This window comes from Malaya genurostris, chromosome 2 (genome assembly GCF_030247185.1).
Source record: "Malaya genurostris strain Urasoe2022 chromosome 2, Malgen_1.1, whole genome shotgun sequence".
NCBI classification, from domain to species: Eukaryota; Metazoa; Arthropoda; class Insecta; order Diptera; family Culicidae; genus Malaya; species Malaya genurostris.
The window spans coordinates 96256682-96274179 of NC_080571.1; the positions used below are offsets into that span (position 1 = coordinate 96256682).

Consider the following 17498-nt stretch of genomic DNA (forward strand, 5'->3'; position numbering starts at 1 on the left):
ATTTTTTCGCGGGTATCCGGAATGGCGTGCGAGTGGTACGTATGCAACTATATAAAGCAATTCCATCTTACATCATTTGTGATCAAGACAGGATATATCCGTGTAAAACGCTGATTACGTATGAAAATCAACTGGTTACATGTCAGTTTTGTGAACAACCTGCACACTACGGCAAACCTTACACTGAAACTGTGAAAATGACATCTTCAAACAAAAACATGGACAACCGCTCAACAACGGAAACTAGTGAATGCAGTGCTCCTGTTTCAAAAAACACTTTCACCATCAAACCAACCATCAACTGTAATCAATGTACAAACCGCATCTACAGCAACTAGCAATGAAGCCAAGACTGCGATCAACAATGGAAACAAGGAAACGGAAACCACTCACATCTCCAACGATGTAGCAATGGATGATATGAGCCACGGACAAAGTGACCTCCAATCTTCGCTAGAAGGAAATGGAAGCTTCTCTCTCCCTAGAAGAAGGGTGACTACGAGATCTAGCAATAAAAAATTTAAATTGTCTAACAAAAACATGGGTCAATCGGCCACGTAAAGCTTATATATACGCAAATTGGCCTGATTAAAAAAATTTATAAAAAAAACTAAGTGCGCGTTGGTCTTCTGCCTACATAGTCCAAGTCTCGTAGCCATAGAGAACAACTGGTCTAATGAGCGTTTTGTAGATAGTTATTTTCATGCGATGGCGTACTTCACTCGATCGAAGGGTTTTTCTGAGTCCAAAGTACGCACGATTTTCTGTAAAAATACACCTCTGAATTTCTTTACTAGTATCATTATCGGCGGTCACCAGTGAGCCTAAATATACGAGTTTGTTAACCACCTCGATATCGTCTCCGTCTATCAATATTCGTGGTGGGAGGCGTAGTGTTTCTTCTCTAGAGCCTCTTCCTCTCATGTAGTTTTTTTGACGCATTTATGGCCAGTCCGATACGCCTAGGTTCAGCTTTTAGTTCGATGTAGGTTACCGTCATCTTCTCAAGGTCACAATATCGATATCGTCAGTGAAGCCAAAAAGTTGTACGGACTTTTGAAAGATCGTGATACTCGTGTCGATCCTCGCTCTTCGTATCACATTTTCTAAGGCAATATTGAACAAAAAACAAGAGAGTCTATCACCTTGTTGTAGCCCTCTCCAAGATTCGAAGGGCTCGAGTGCGTCTCGGATACTCGGACGTAGCACATCACTCTATCCATCGTTGCTTTGACCAATCGCGTCAGTTTATCCGGAAAACCGTATTCGTGCATGATCTGCTTTAGCTGTTCTCGATCGATTGTGTCGTATGCCGCTTTGAAGTCAATGAGTAGGTGATGCGTGGGTACGTTGTATTCACGACACTTCTGGAGTACTTGTCTTATCGCGAATATGTGATCTGTAGTGGCGCGGGCTCCAGTAAATCCAGCTTGGTACGGGCCTACGAATTCCTTAGCTATTGATGATAGACGACGGCAAAGGATTTGGGATAGTACGGCGTTCAGCAATGTGATTACGTAGTAGTTTCAACAGTCAGGCTTATCGCCCTTTCTGTAGATGAAACATACTGTGGTAGAATCTCATTCTACCAAATCTTAGAAACCATGAAGTGCAATGCTCTAGCCAGCCTCCATGTTAGAGTAGCTCGCCTGGCATTTAGTCACTACCCGTGCCTTTGTTGTTTCTCGGATTACCGATCTCCTCACTTATTTTCGATAGATCCAGTGCTGGGAATCTGTCTTCGGATGAGCGTGCACCCAGATTGATTCCTGTAACGTTCTCTATATCTTGTGCACCGCCATTCAGATGCTCGTCGTAATACTGCTTTCACCGGTCGATTACCTTACATTTGTTCGTGAGAAGGTTACCACTGGTATCTATAAGCATTTTGGCCAATGGCGTGGGGCTTCTACGTGAGCGGTTCAACTTCTCATAGAACTGATGCTACACACACCTCTCTCAAATAGGTGTAGGTCTTTTAAACGCACGATGAAAAAGAAATTATTGACACGGTTGAGAAAATTTATCGACAAGAAATCGAAAGAAAACTTCAAGGGATTTGAAATGTGCTACTAACCCAATTTCTTCATTTCGAACGCTGGTTATCGGATTATTATCACTCAAACGGATCTTACCTTAGATTTACGTGGTGGTGTTTTATCCATGGTGATGCCCATCTCATTGAGCAACTCGGCCAGCTGTTTGGTGTTGATGCCACAGTTATTGGCCACGTTACCCTCGCAGCGCCGGTGGATGTTCATGCTACACACCTCGCATTTAAGACCCTGTCTGATGATGCCGTACAACAGCGAGCCGCAGTGGTCGCAGAATGTCAACCGCTTGAACGAGTGCACTGAAAACCTATGTGGTATATTTACATTGAAGCGTTGGGCCGCGTCCTGCGTGGCAGGTTTAGCCTGCTGTAAAATCAAAAAAAATGTTTAAAACGTTTTCTACCAGAATTCTTCTAATAGAATTTGAACTCACCTCATCTTTCTTCTTTGGACATTTTGTAACGACTGAACTATGGCACCTTTTGTGAACCACACATGTGCAAACTGCAATGGAAACAAAGTGTTATTGGTTTGGTTCGTGACAGGAAATTATACAAAAAAAAGTGAAATTGTATCGAAAAAAGGTTGCTGTAGTTTGTTAACAAGCATTGTTTATTGAACACAAATCGAAAAATGTTAATAACTAGAATAACACATTAGTGTATTGCTGTGTATTTCAGCAAGAAAATGTGAAGAATAGAGAATAAGTAACATCAAATGGAATAATTAAATGCGATTAAATGAACTGATAGTAGAAGCGTGCCCCAGCAATCCTCCCCGTAAACATTAGATCAGGAAAAAGTACCATCGAGTAAAAAAGAAAGACGGCAGAACCCAGACCTTTTAGCTAAAGAGTAACGTAAATCAACAAGTCAAGAAACAAATGAAGTTCAAACATGAAAATAGAGTAAAATTATAACACATTCAGGAGAGGGGACACTATTCAGCACAATAACATCTTGTGTGTCCTTCTTACCTTGACACTGATAGCCTTGTTTGCCTATTAAACCCCTGTTTAATGAGAAAATAAAGAAATTACAGCGACAACGAGTTAATTTTATTTATGTTCCAAATTTATAGCGAATTTAGACTTTCAATCACAAAATGAGGAAATTCCATGCAGACACGTCCCAAGTGGTTCGACTCAAATCTTAGGAACAAGATGTATTTTTCGTAGGGTAATTTTCATTCTGGCCGAGTAAGTTTCAAAAACCAAAAAATAATAATTTCATAGGTTTTACATGATCTTTCGATTAATTTATTATTTCCAGTGACTTCTGAAAATTTCGAATTGAAAGCGAAGGTGAATTACAATACGGAGTTTGACATTCTGTTTCAATGGTATTTGCAGGGAAACACAGTCTGAATAGTCCGTTACATAAGATCGTGGTCACGATTACTCGCGATCGGCAAAGTGGAATGGTGTGATTTTTTTAAGACAGAGGGCAGTAGTGTCCTTCATGCAATGCGAAAATAAATCAGCTGACTATTGTTTACAATTCGATCTCAACATTTTTTCCAAAATGAGTACCACGGACGATTCGCGCTTCGAAGCAACTGTTGTGTGCTCGCACCCGAAAGGTCCCAAAATGACCCAAGCTGCCACGGCGAAATACATGCAAAAGTCGAAACAGTTTGTGAGTAAGTGGGTGAATCGTTTTAAAGAGATGAGAAATGTCGACAACTTTCCAATTTGCGGTTGCGGTGTATTGTCGGAAATAGACGAAAAAGTGATTTGTGAATCCGACACTAACTTTGCGCAAAGGTGCTTCAAAATTGACCAAAGAAGTTTCAAATATATTCAGAATTCGTTTTCAGAAGAATGCGCGCGAAGTATTGCTCAAAGTATGCCTCGAAGGTGTCAAACCATTGTTAACGCTGAAGGGGATTGGACTTGCTATTAATGTATTTGCATGTAAGTTTTTGATCTGATAAAACAATATTCAAAAGTATTTTCGTGTTGAGACTTTTAATTTTCTCACAGCAGTGACCACGCACCTATGTAACAGACTGTACCTGCATGCGATGCAATTCGGTGGATTTGCTTATTAGCTTCCGTATCACCGATTAAGCCCATCGAAAATGAGACGAAGATTCAATGTTATCGTCTTTATCCAACTATCTAGTAACATATAACACCAGAGGTCTACCGCGTCATCTCCAAGCGCGTTTACAAAATCGATCCATGAGTCGAAATAATAGCAGGTTAATAAGATATTTAAGCTGTCCGGTTTAACCACGTGTCCGGTCTAGCCTCTGTCTCCTCTAATAATTTCTTGTTTTTAGGGGGAGGAAGTTTGAACCCCTAAAACCCCCCCTCCCCCATGTATATACGTCGTCATGTCGAGTTAGCATAGTGTACCAGAACGGAGCTCTAGTCAATCAATTCCCTTCGGATTTCGAATCCCAAATGAATGGAAGTGCAGTTTCACGGTATGTATGATAAAAAATTTCAGTTTCATAAACTTACATTCTTAGTGACATATCACAGTTATTGTAAAACTAAATTGAGTTGCATTGATTTTCCAATTATTGGAACTGCAATACGGAATCATGTTTTAAAAATTCAGATAGATAATAGTAGTGAAATTATCAAAATTTACTATTTCACAGAAACCAACATTTGCTATACTAGTTCTGGATAGATTTCATGGCAAAATTACAATTTTAACATGGCGTTATATAAAACTTCCTTTTCTCAATTCTAGCAAAACAACACAAAACCAATCAATCGGTACTGGCACGTGATTTACGGAAACAAATGTCCAACGTTTTTAGAAGCTCTCGTTCATGCCAAAATGACCTCCATAGTATTTAATTGGTTAAATTCCAAATATTTGTCATTAGGTTTTGAAAGACGACGTCACGAATGATCCCGTAATGATGAATCTGAACATTCTAAGGAATTATGAGCTTTACACGGACATAACCTCACTAAGTGAACAGAATGATATAAGTGTTTTGTTGAAAAGTTGACTTTAAATTACATTCGTGTGCCTAATTAAGAAAGTAAACAAACTGACAGCTGTCAAACATAAAAGTTCATGTTCGACAGCTTGACAGTTTCAATGAATTTGATTTAGAATCTTAGACATTTATTTAATATGCCATTATTATTAGCATTTATTTAACCCCGGTTTTAACCTCATTCGGTCGTTCACCGGGATAACGAGATGTCATCTCGCTAATTAAAATAAAGCCATTTACGAACCTTGACTGCTCGGTAATATTGTTTCAACGGTTTCAGCAGACTTTGCCTTATGTCGAACACCATTTTTAACAAGCATTAAACAGTACTACTGAATAGTGATGGAAATAATTAAAGTCTTTCGTGGCGAAAAAAACCCAATGTGGAATGTTTTTTGACAACTATTGATATGCGTAAAAAAATAATCTTATTAGTTAAATTTGTAAGGTTATATCATGTACATGTAAAATCGAGTTCAAACATTCGCTTTTGTGTGAACTATTTTGCTTCGCATTATTTCAGTGATGAAAACAGTCACTCAACCTTCTCTGTCTCTGTCTTGCACTATACCTTCTCCATAACGTGATAGGATATCTTCTTCAAAAACGAATTACCCAGGGCCCTACTTTGTTTATGAGTAGTATACTGCTATGATATGTACTGTACATTCTATAAGTATGCAGGAATGACAGTATTGAAGGTACAAAATATCACGAAGAATAAACAAAATAGATATAAACTGCAAAACTTGCATAAAATATTACCATATAAATTCCCGACAGTGAGAGCAAAAAGTTGGTTGGCGCAAAAACGTTGCCATAAATTTGTGACCATTGACCTGAAAGGAAAGAAATGCAGATTAATGAATGGTGAAATAATTTTCTAACCGAACAAAATATAAATCCATTAGAAAGTTCCTGTTCTTCCCCAGACACAGTAGGATTTTGGAATTCGAGATAAAAATGTTAGTACACAACATAAGTTAATCAGAATCTTAAACATTTTCGCATAATCTAGTTTAACTAGCTAAAACCTCATAATGCAATTCGAAATGAATGGTTTGTTTTGGACGAGAGCTTATATCAAAAAGTCGAATCGACTTGATTACATAACTCCATCTCAGTTCTATCTAATGTCGATTTCAGTTGAAGACAAAACTAACCCAGCCTTAAATACTGTCTAGCCTTAAATACTGTCAAATCGATACAGATGACAGCAGCTGGGATTAAAACTGGGTAGGGGGTTTTCTTCAGGTGAAAACGCCATAAAATTTCAACATAAATGGTTGAAATTTGCTAAATGACCTTTCCTTGGTTTGCATCATTCATTCCTTTAGCTTGAGTGTAATTAAAATGGCGAAAGTCGCCTGACTTTTACACTAACACATTCATGAAGATTTAAAATAAAAATTCAATGACATTTATTATGTCATTGTCAATCGGGTCGATCGATCACTCAGAAACGAGCAGTCGAGTAGGAATACATTACGCTGTCAGTCTGGTAGACAACGTGGGAATTCGATTTTTTATCGTGACGTCACAAATGAACAATCGTTGATCATTGACAGTTCAGCGGTACTGTTTACAAACAAGCTTCAAAAAATCGAAGAACACATCTCAAACAATCATCTTTACACTTCACAACTAGACACTTTTATTCAATAGATCTCTGATACGAACCGTATCGAATCGTTAATAAATATTTTGAAATTCTATTTAGACGATATGGAACTTGAACGGTCGCATCCGTTTGTCAACAGACAAACAACAACAAAAAGTCTGTTTACATACAGTGCCACTGAACTGTCAAAATGCATTCATCCGATTGAGGTTAAAAATAACGACAAAAAACCTAATGTAGAACTTTGCGATTGACACGTTCTAGTCGGAGATGTAAATGAACGATGCAAACCAAGGAAGGCATATTTATTGGTTTATAGGAAATTTCAAAAGTCTATGGTGAAATTTAGAGAGAAATTGGTCTTTATTTAGCTTTAACTGCACATGCCTCCCAGATGGACTGAGAAATGAATTCTTACACTTCTTTCTCGTTTAATTTTGTCAGATTTCCGAACCAATCGGTTGGCGACAAAATTCATTTGAAATCGGTAGGTAGTAATTCCGAATGAACTTTTCGTGTTCATGCGGATTTTCTTGGAATTTATTCCGAACAACAAATGAGCATTTGCATTTCAGCATCCCCACTTACGGAACGTGTACGTGTTTCAATAATGAAAACCTTAAACAAATATAAATTGCCGACAAAGTCCCGTTGAAGTTGTCGGAAGTTGACTGATCATCTGAATCGTGCTTAAAACTGTTTGATGACGAGTGTTTCGTAATGAAAGCAAATACATTTCAAAATGGCAACTTAGCATTTGTAGTTGTGAATGAGCTGTCTGAAAGTCTAATAGACTTTTCTATGCCCGGGAAAAAAAGTTCTATACGTTATTAAATTAATGTTGACGTCGACCGAACTTGATTAATCGTCTAAGTCGTATTTAGGACTGGCATTTCCTGATGAAAACAAACGAGCCTCGTTTGCGGATGTGGTTGTAAATGAACTGTCATAAAGCCTAATTTCACACTAGACTAAATCATTCGAATATAATGCTCATTTTGTTTTTTCTTTGCAAAATTCAGGTGAAATTTTTGTTTAAACCCAAAAATGAATTTTTTTCAGCTTAATATGCAAATATTCACCATGTACGTATCCTTCATTTAAAAAATGATAAATTTTCGAAATATCCCTCTAAACTAGACTCAGATGTCTAGTATATAGAGCTTATCAGCAATCAACCTTTGTCTGTTTAATTTGTTGAATTTTTAATTTGTTTAATCGAGCTGTCAATTATTGTTCGCTGTTCAATTAGTCATTTTGCTAAGATATAATATATATTCCTCTTTACCAGATTCTCGAACGATCGAAAAATTTTGAACAGTTTCAGCCGAATAAATTTGAGCAATTTATAGAAATTTTTATACGGATAAAAACCAACAAAATTTACACGGATAAAAAGCTCACAAATCATCTATAACAGGCATGATCTCATGAGAAGTAATGTTTCATGATTTTCATGATCTCTTAATCATGGTACCGGCGATGGATTTGTATCCGTGTAGTTAATAAAGCAATTAAAATGATAAACAAAAGATAATAAATACATCAAAACCCGGTTGCCAAGTCGATTGAAGATTTCAATTCCCCGTTTTTTCCCATTTGTGAGATAAAAATTCCCGGTTTTGAAATGGGATCGAATCGCCTCTGTTTAGTTTCTTTAATGTTCCTTTGAATAATTTATCTTCTACGATAAATCCTTTACAATTGATTAGATTCTAGCAGATCAATGTACCATTTGTAATGAACTAACTTTGATTCAGATATATCAATAACATTCAGGAGTTCAATTTAAGCAATGATTAATTCAATTAGTTATATATTCTAACACCATAGAACTAATCGGCTAGGATACAGATCTTACATCGAAAGCAATATGAACCATGAAATTGTTTTAGGAAAACCGGCTGACTAAGATACAGTCATACATTTCAAATCATTATATGATTAAAATTAGGAGTCTATCAGTTCCAAAAGCCCAAACTAAATCTAGTTCTTCTATCATCGCCAATCTTCAACTGCTCCTTCATCTACATCAATATCAACATTCTTGTATTCTTACTATGGAATAGATGAGGACCTTCAAAAGAAAATTAAACATAGATTTTCTTTGAACAAATCAAACCATATTCTAAACCTTGCTGAGGTTCTGTATTTGTCCTCAAAAAAGAAAGGAAATCTAATACTCCCTGCAAACGGCGGATAAGGTCAAAGTCGAAAACTTTTTCAATTTTGTGAGTCTTATTGAAATCTCACACCAAGACTGAGACAAATTATGATGTAATGTAATCTCTTAAAAAAAATTCCGATGAGGCTTTGCCAACAATTTTGCGAGTGTTTTGTATACTTATTCTTGAACTCAATAAAAATCCAGCAGAAGCATACAAATTATCGTATGAGCTTCCATTATGTTGTTATTGATTATAACTAAGAACGTTCTGAAGTTTACTGATTGATTTGAAAGTGCTGTTAAACCCGTCAAAAATCATTGGACGAGATATAGGGTGTTGGTTCAATTTAAAATGAATTGTTCCACATATAATTTGTATGGAAAAAATTGTTACTCATATTTGAGCTAGTCACTTTCTTTCCGGTTTTGGATTAAAAGTCCCGACTTTTTCCTGATGAAACCAAATTCCCGATTTTTTACCAGTTTTCCCGATTTTCTCGGTCGCTTGCCACCCTGCAAAACCCATGTGGACCAAGTATCTTTGACAGCACTTGATCGCAAGATAAAAGCTATCAAACTTTTCCAATCATTTAAACGACTTTTACAGTGCATTGAAAATATTGTACAGCAAAAAAATGGCTTGAAAAGTCATCGGGTCCGGATGCAACATATTGGAGTAATCCAATCGTCTCATAAATCACTGCGTTTGTATTCTAAAAACAGAATCAACTCCAATCTCGTTTCCCTTCGGTTTGCATATGTGTATGGTGTTGTTTATGCTGTTGCCATGATAATACTACCTGTCACTATTCCCTTCCCGTTTGAACCTAAAGATTCAAAGGAACTGTGAAACGCGTTTGCTTATAGAACGCGATCAAAGCCGTAGTTGCGGAGATATTCTGTTTTCTTCTGGAGACAGTGGTAAACACCACTGTTTAGGACTTAATCGGTAGTGTCTTTGATATGTTGGTCATAAGCAACAATAAAGACTTCTCATGGCGTGTATAGGATCAACTACAAAGAGACGAATATATTCCATATAGTTGTGCTTTATATGTCACTAACACTGGACGTCATCGTCAGTGAAGTTACCGATACTCTACACCGCTAGATGACATTGGCACAGTTTCATCAACCTTTTCCCAAGCGCACTTGTTGATGAAAAACGAAACGGATAGAATCGTTTCTGTGAATATATACATGTTCTATAGTAACAAACAGGCGCGAAGCCAGAGAAAATTTTCGGTGGAGGGGGGGGGGGGGGGTTAGAACCCCTAAACCCCCCCCCCCCCCTGTGTACGCGCCTGGTAACAAACCATTCGCGGGAAAACGACCGTTCGCAGCATAGACCTTTGATAACTAACAACGTGATAGACTTTAGTATAGGATATTGCAAGAGAAGTGTGCTTAAAACGCTTAACTATGTCTATTTACAATCATGTATGACCGTGGGCCTAACCTACAGTAGTCAACGGTAAAGCAGATCAGCAGAAAAATTAGATTAATCTAATCAATAAATAATCATTAAACATTAAAATGCAAGTGTTTTAAATTACATAAAATTTCTAATTTTCCATTTTCCAGAGTATAGAACATCGATGAATTGGCCAGGAACTAGATCAACCAGCACTCCAAACTAGTTTTTTTTGGTTGAGAAATTGAAACAATATTGTAATCTTATTGTCACAGCCCCATAAAAAGTCAATGAACCAGCTGCATAAAAAATATGATTTATATTCACGCAAGTAAAACACTAACCTGATGAACGCGTCTTCTCATAGCACCGCGCCGCCGATTCAAGAATGGCTGATCCTTGACGCCAGTGCGACGGCATGAGTTTTGCTGTTGTGGTGCTACACTGTTGGCTTCCTGATTCCATCGTAAATCGATTTTCACGTGCAATCGCCCTTGTGGTTCCAAATCCACCTGCAAAAGAATAAACAAAAAGAACTATTTAGCAAAATTTATTTTACATGGTTGTAACTGATGTTGTTTTCCTTTTTTTTTTAGCAAAACTCAACCGACCCTTACTGCTATAAATATTTATAGATTTGATAGCACTTAGGATCGGAACCGGGTAAGTTTCAGTGTCAAACGAGGTCTTGTGGGATTATTTAATGGATTGAAAATTTCCACGGATAAGATGACATTTTTGTTCTAAAGAGTGTGCCTTTTAAAATTCGCACACACAAAATTTTTTTTCTCCCAATTCTAGTGTTCATCAGATTATCACCAAATTGTTAAAATAATTAAAGTTAGTTTTGAAATCGTTCATTTAATTTATTTCGCCTTTATTTTAACCTTGGCCCTAAACCCAGCCATGAGATTCTGCAGAACCTCAGCATCGTCCGTTTTTTACATAATAATCCGGAGTCTTTTGGGAGGTTCAGATCTTTCGCTGTGAAATTAACATCATTCGCCTTATAACACTGTTGTACGTATTCCATGTAGTGGCTTGATGTCAAATCCAGCCAGAAGATGGTCGGACTGTCGTGAGTCTTCAGGGGAGGAAGGAGCCCCTTTGGGAAATACTCTTTCAACTACATCTGTCCATTCATGGTGCTCGCGATAACGAAAAGTATACTCCGCTTTCTGCAAGTACTAAGCAATTGCCAAATGAAAAATGTCCGGAGAATCTCACACTTATTCTTGTCAGTCACATACAGGTTTTCTGGAATCTGATAGAAGTCCCCCTTCACATATGTCTAGTCATCCCTTACGCAGCAATGTGATTCCATTAACTACTGGTATTCTGTTTCTCGTTACGATCTGGGTACTTTTAAATCATAAACGTACGTTGTCCAGCTATAGTATGACTCTAAAATTGTACACAAAACTCTTTACAACTGCAGGTCTTGACGGTTGCACACCTGCTGAAATCCGATTAGTCATACTGTTTTCCAAATTATAAACACCCGTGGATGATTGACAAGATTTGAAACAAGCAACTCTACAACTGTTTCAAAAATTTAAATTTTTGCTTTAGTTACGATCGTTAAAATGAACAGCAATTATCGGTGTGAGGTTCACTCCAGGTTGTCATACCGAATATTGCATCTATGAACAGTGTAATTCCAGTGACGCTTATTTATCCTTGTGAACGTCGCAGCAAAAAAGAGACGCGCCATTCACGAAGGAGTTCGACAGGGAAAAATTAAAAATAAACGATGTTTACTACCGTAGGATTGTTGTTGTTATTGTTGTTACCATTGTGATGACGCCTCAGTCTGGAGACGGTGTCGCGCAGAAGGTCACACCTCTCCCACTATCTCAGTTGAAACTTACTATGAGGTGTTTTTATCTCGATAACTATAAAGATATTGGATGTGAGTAAACAGAAAGCATTCAAAACGTGCAAACCACCGTTATAGCGCATTTTAGTCCCCGATGATCTTTTTATCATAATGAATTTCAGAGGGATCACGCATGTCAAAAACCTGTTTGAATCCCCCTGGTGATGCAATGATACCTTCCTTGTAAGCATCACAATGAGGTATTTCAGTAAACGTTTCCTTGACCCTTACATTAGAATAAGTAAGGCTGTTTGAATACCAGCCATGATTTATACAGAATTTCTACAATTTTATGAAGAAAACTGTTCAAAGGAATAAAATGTCAGACTAAGAATTAAAAAAAATAACGTTGTACCGTCCTCTCTGGTTTAGTAGAAATGAATTCTATAGACTCACAACCAATGTTGGGTAAAGGGAACTTCTGAACTAACTAATTTTAAAAAAAAAGCAGACAGTCGATTCAACAGAATCGATTTTTGATAAATTTCACTTATATTTGTGTGTGTATTACTCGGGCTGTTCGCAACATCGTTTTATTTCATATGGACTGAACTATTTCAAATCTACGGCTCAGGCTTGTTTGAAACAAAATCTGGAAACCCTTCAAAACTTCATTAACGCGTGAAATATTTCGCAGCCTGATGAACTTATGTCTGTTCATTGTGTAAAATAAGTGTTTGGTGATACTACAATTTTTAGATCGGAGATGGCGTCGTAGAAAAACGTTAGTGTGCGGACCAGACGAATGACCGTAAGTAGGTTGAAGCCGGATATAAATAAATGATATAATAAAAATTGTGTGCGGTCGCAATTGATTCCGGATCAGTCTGTTAGAAAACAAGCAAAACTTTGTTTCCATGCAAACACTATCCACAACGTTCTTAAATCTTTCGACAAACGTTTGACAACAGCCAGGAAGACGGGGAGCGAAACAATAACGGATCACAGGAACCACCAGAAGGGCGCGAAGGTTTATGAAATATTGCAGCAGACACCATATTTTTTACTAAGTGAAAAATAAAAAAGTCTACAACTTCCGTGCTTACTTTCAAGCACCGATAAAGTTTGAAGTCTTTCAAGGTGAAAACTTTACCGAAAAGTAATGATAAACAGAATGTGACGGCTAAAACCCGAACTCGGAAATTGTATTGCAAATATTTGACGTTTCCTGCGTGATCATGGACGATGGAACTTATGTGCTGGAAAGCTTGAAGCAGCTTCCCGAAGTGTCTTTTTATACTGGCATCGAACGAAACGGTATAGGACGAAGAAAAAACGGTCAAGTTTAAAAAAAAATGTTTGGTTTTTAAGACAATATGCAGCTGTGCGAGCCAGCCAAAGTTTCATCACTACCGAAACAGTAAACAAGGAATTATACCGTAAAGAATGCATAAATATACGATTGTTACCATTCCTTCGCAACCATGACGCTCGCTCGCTATTCTGGCTTGATTTGGTATCTTGTCATTACGCCAAATATGTTTTGGAATGGTATAAAACGAATGCACTATGGTCCGAAACGGGAAATTAGCGTGACAAAAATATTTTCGCTATTAAATATTAGTTTTTTTTTGTAGTTGGTGTCTTCACAAAAGTTGTTTGTAATCAAATGGTGCTCCTTTTGATGAAAAAAGTTACTAGGGTGGTCATTATATAGATTGAAATCTGAAATCTAACTTTCTTAATTGTACTCAAAAATAATTTTGTTGTACAATAAAATGGTAGGTAGTTGCAAGCAACTTTGCTAAAAAAAGCACCTCTCTAACTCTTCATTTGATGGAATTACATCAATTTTCCCGAGTAAAAGTAGGGTGGCTCCTAAAGAATCACTTTTTTTGTTCTAACTTTTTTGTGAAACGTTCCACCGAAAAGTTGTCTTTAGAAGAGTTGTTGAACTAATCATTGCGCACAATTTTGCTCAACCAAGCAAGCTTTCATATGAGCTGCCAGTAAAAAGTTATGATTGTTTTTTCATCAAAAACTAGTCATGCTTCAAATATCAATATTCATTAGATGCCAGATCGATAAAAATGTATCCTATGCGGTTCCTGAAAGGTCATAATATAAGTAAAGATTTAATAGAAAATTGGAAGGTTTTTTTTAAATTTATTTAAATTAGTTTCAAAAATACCTCCAAAAAACTCAAAAACATTGCACAACTCTTAAACGGCTACTTTCTTCATAAATAATAGTTTCAAATTAGTTCTACAAATGTTCCATACATACAGCACAATTGAGAAAGTTAGATTTCAGATTTCAATCTAAATAAGGACCACCCTTAGTTACTTTTTCATAAAAAGAAGGGCCATTTGATTACAAACAACTTTTGTGAAGACACCAACTACAAAAAAACTAATATTTAATAGCGAAAATATTTTTATCACGCTAATTTCCCGTTTCGCACCACTGTGGAATGGAGTACATGTTGTACCGAAAGAGGCGAATCTACCTAATAGTTGCTCTCGGTCATGCAACATAATTGAGTAACTGTAATTAGTTTGAAGATGACTAATAATGTACAATTAAATGAATAAGAAATGCATATTGGATTGAACAAACAGCGAATTTGTTTCATTCCAATTTTAATCTGTCCATATTTTGTCACGAAAAGGCCTTGTATTCATATAATTTTGTGCTAAGTGCACATAACTAATTTCACTTTTTACGTTTCGTCTTCGGCTTATCGGTGCGTCAGCAGTTTATGTTGAACTGCTAACGCCACCTAACCGTTCGACATAAACCTCTGAGCAGACGTAGAGTAAAGTGTCAAAAGATGTCTTAGTGTTCGTAGGATCGTTGCACTGGTCATGTAATAGTCCTGTACATTTATGAGTCAGCTACGAAGTCTGTTGATACAGAAGGTCAAGCTTCGCATCGAAATGTAGTATCCTGATTTTGCTTTGCTTATATCGAATTTACATATGAAAGTTTTCATTATCACACAGTGGGGTTCGTGACGATCAAAACCAAATCTTTATCAGGAATCATGCACAAAAAGGATCCAAGCTCCTTCAACTTAACGAAACACTCACCCAAAAGTCTTGCTGGTCGGTTTCATTCCGTGACATCAAATCTTCGAAGGGAATCGTCGTGTTGGCCACAAATACATCCGTGATGGGGCCCTCGTGGAATATCGTCATGCCAAGTGCGTTGGCAGCTTCCACCTCGTGTATGAAACTTTCGTTCCACACTGGATCGAACGTGCGCTGTTTTGTTGTGGATCGGTCTGAAAATAAATATAAACAGAAACTAATTAATTGAAAGAAAGAAAAAGATTGCATTTCTGTAAAACTAATGTATAATGACCAGCTCAACCGCCACATAACTTTGCGATGAAGGCGGAGACATACATTGGACTCAGTATCACTCTGGCTATGAATGCGTCGAAGAAGAAATTCTGATGGACAATCACTAGATACTAGATAAAGAACTGTAAAATAACTTTCCATTCAATTGCCTGCTTCGAATATGTGCTATAAAATTGATTTAAGAGCGTAGTGATTTGAGAAGCATCGTAGTGGTCAGTGGAACGGTAGTGGATCGACTTATTAGCGGTCTTAACGCCAGAAATCATTCTGAACAGAAGAGCATCGGGAATTGTTTTAGAAACTTCATAGATAGATTTTCAAGTGACAAATCGCATCAAGCTTTAAAAAGCTTAGTGCAGATAATTTTTAATCGTTTAGGGAGGTGCTCTGATAAAAAAATACATTTAATAAAATACATTTAATTTCATGTATCGAATTCTCGGGGGACCTTTAGTACCTCTTTTTTTCTTGAATGTGTGAGTGCAGATTCAAATGTAGATATCAATTTCTGAATTGGCATAGAAAATAATCAGCAATTTCAACAAATACACTAAGGTCTCTTTTTGTACAGTTTTTTTCGCACGGTTTTTTTTACACGGATTCCGGAATTAACCTGATTTCTATTTACACGGTTTTCGCAATTACCACGGTTTCTGATGAGAGTTTAAAAAGCACTGTCATTTGATTGTTGAGAAAAATTTTGAAAAAGGGAACAGGTTGTCTGTGAGAAAACGATTATGATAGTTAATTTAAAGTTTGAAAGTTAATTAAAATCATTCATTCAACAATTCACGGGAGTGTTGACTGTCGTTCCATAAAATGATTAAGCAGTCTTCAGATCTTGAATCCTTGTCGTAAATTACACGACAACGTCTTTTCCGCTCAGTTGTGTTGTATGATGTCAGCATCGTCAAAGACATACCCATGTCTTCCCACTTAGTTTAGTTGAGAATGACTGTGAGGATCGTTAGTATTTACTACACATTGTACCTTCGGAATCGAAAAGAACTTATTCTCAAGCTTTTTTGTAGTGAAAGTGTTTATGGGTTCTGATTGTACGTATTATCATTCTTTTGAAAACTGAATCCATTATACGGATTTTACGGATTTTTTAATACTAGGTATTAAAAGACATTTTTGACATTGTCATATCACATAGTCCCATAGTCCGGATTCGACTTCTGGTTCCGGAATTAGAGAGTGATGAGCGATTTCAAGAGTGTGTTGTTATAAATGTCGATGTAAAATAGAAGCCAATGATTTGAAAACCATTGAGTAAGCTCATTTAGTTCTATTTTGTTAATTATTTGAAGAACAAATTTTCTTTCGAATCCACCCGAAAAGAGCAGTCAAACGTTTCGAAACATACACATGGATTTCTTTCAGAGATGACTGAACCGTTTTTAACTAACCTATATTCAAACAAGTGCTACAATTCCACTTAATTTAATTCAATTTCATCGAGATCATAGATAACAAGTTACACAGTTTTCTTGTGTTAAGTATGCATTCTAAGTAGAGCATGTTGAAAACTCGCAAACTCCCCAAAACACAGTCTGAATAAGGTCCTGAGCGCTGAATACGCACATTAATATTCTCCACATTTAGTTTCAGCAGATTTAAAATCTCATTATTCATATTTAATACTTCATCATTCAGATTCTCGTTTCCAAAAAACTCGTAAATAATTACTTTACATTAGGTTCGTCTGATCCGAATGACGAAAATTTTGACGACTTTGAAATTCAATTCGACGGTTGTAAGATCGTTGACAAAAGCAACGATTCCAAACAAAATAAGTTTTTAATCCATCAGTTAGAATCATTTTGTCACAAAAAAAAAACAAAAAAACAAAAAAATTCATTAACAAATCCAAACGTTTTGTATATATTTGAGACTAAAATCAATTGGAATTCGCATTGAATTATAATATATCCATTCTGAATCATTATTTCAGAGTTTTCTACAAATCCACGTATATTACTTAAAAAGAAAAGCCTTGGCATTACATTCCTTTTGTAGAGTTTGGTCTAGTACTACGATTATACTGACACTGAGAATTCTTTCTAGGTTGGGGCTGGAACATTT

The 17498-nt window shown here is 36.6% G+C and overlaps 1 protein-coding gene across 1 annotated transcript in view; it reads right to left on the minus strand.

The window, feature by feature from the left end:
* Positions 1-17498, minus strand: part of LOC131426912 (protein kinase C) — a 51247-nt gene that overhangs the window by 7545 nt on the left and 26204 nt on the right. Inside the window, exons 2-7 of the mRNA XM_058589675.1 lie at positions 15135-15328; positions 10568-10735; positions 5787-5860; positions 3031-3065; positions 2488-2558; positions 2136-2420 (exon numbers count right to left, since the gene is read on the minus strand). Of these exons, the coding sequence (XP_058445658.1) occupies positions 2136-2420; positions 2488-2558; positions 3031-3065; positions 5787-5860; positions 10568-10735; positions 15135-15328 (827 nt within the window). The remainder of the gene's footprint in view (positions 1-2135; positions 2421-2487; positions 2559-3030; positions 3066-5786; positions 5861-10567; positions 10736-15134; positions 15329-17498) is intronic.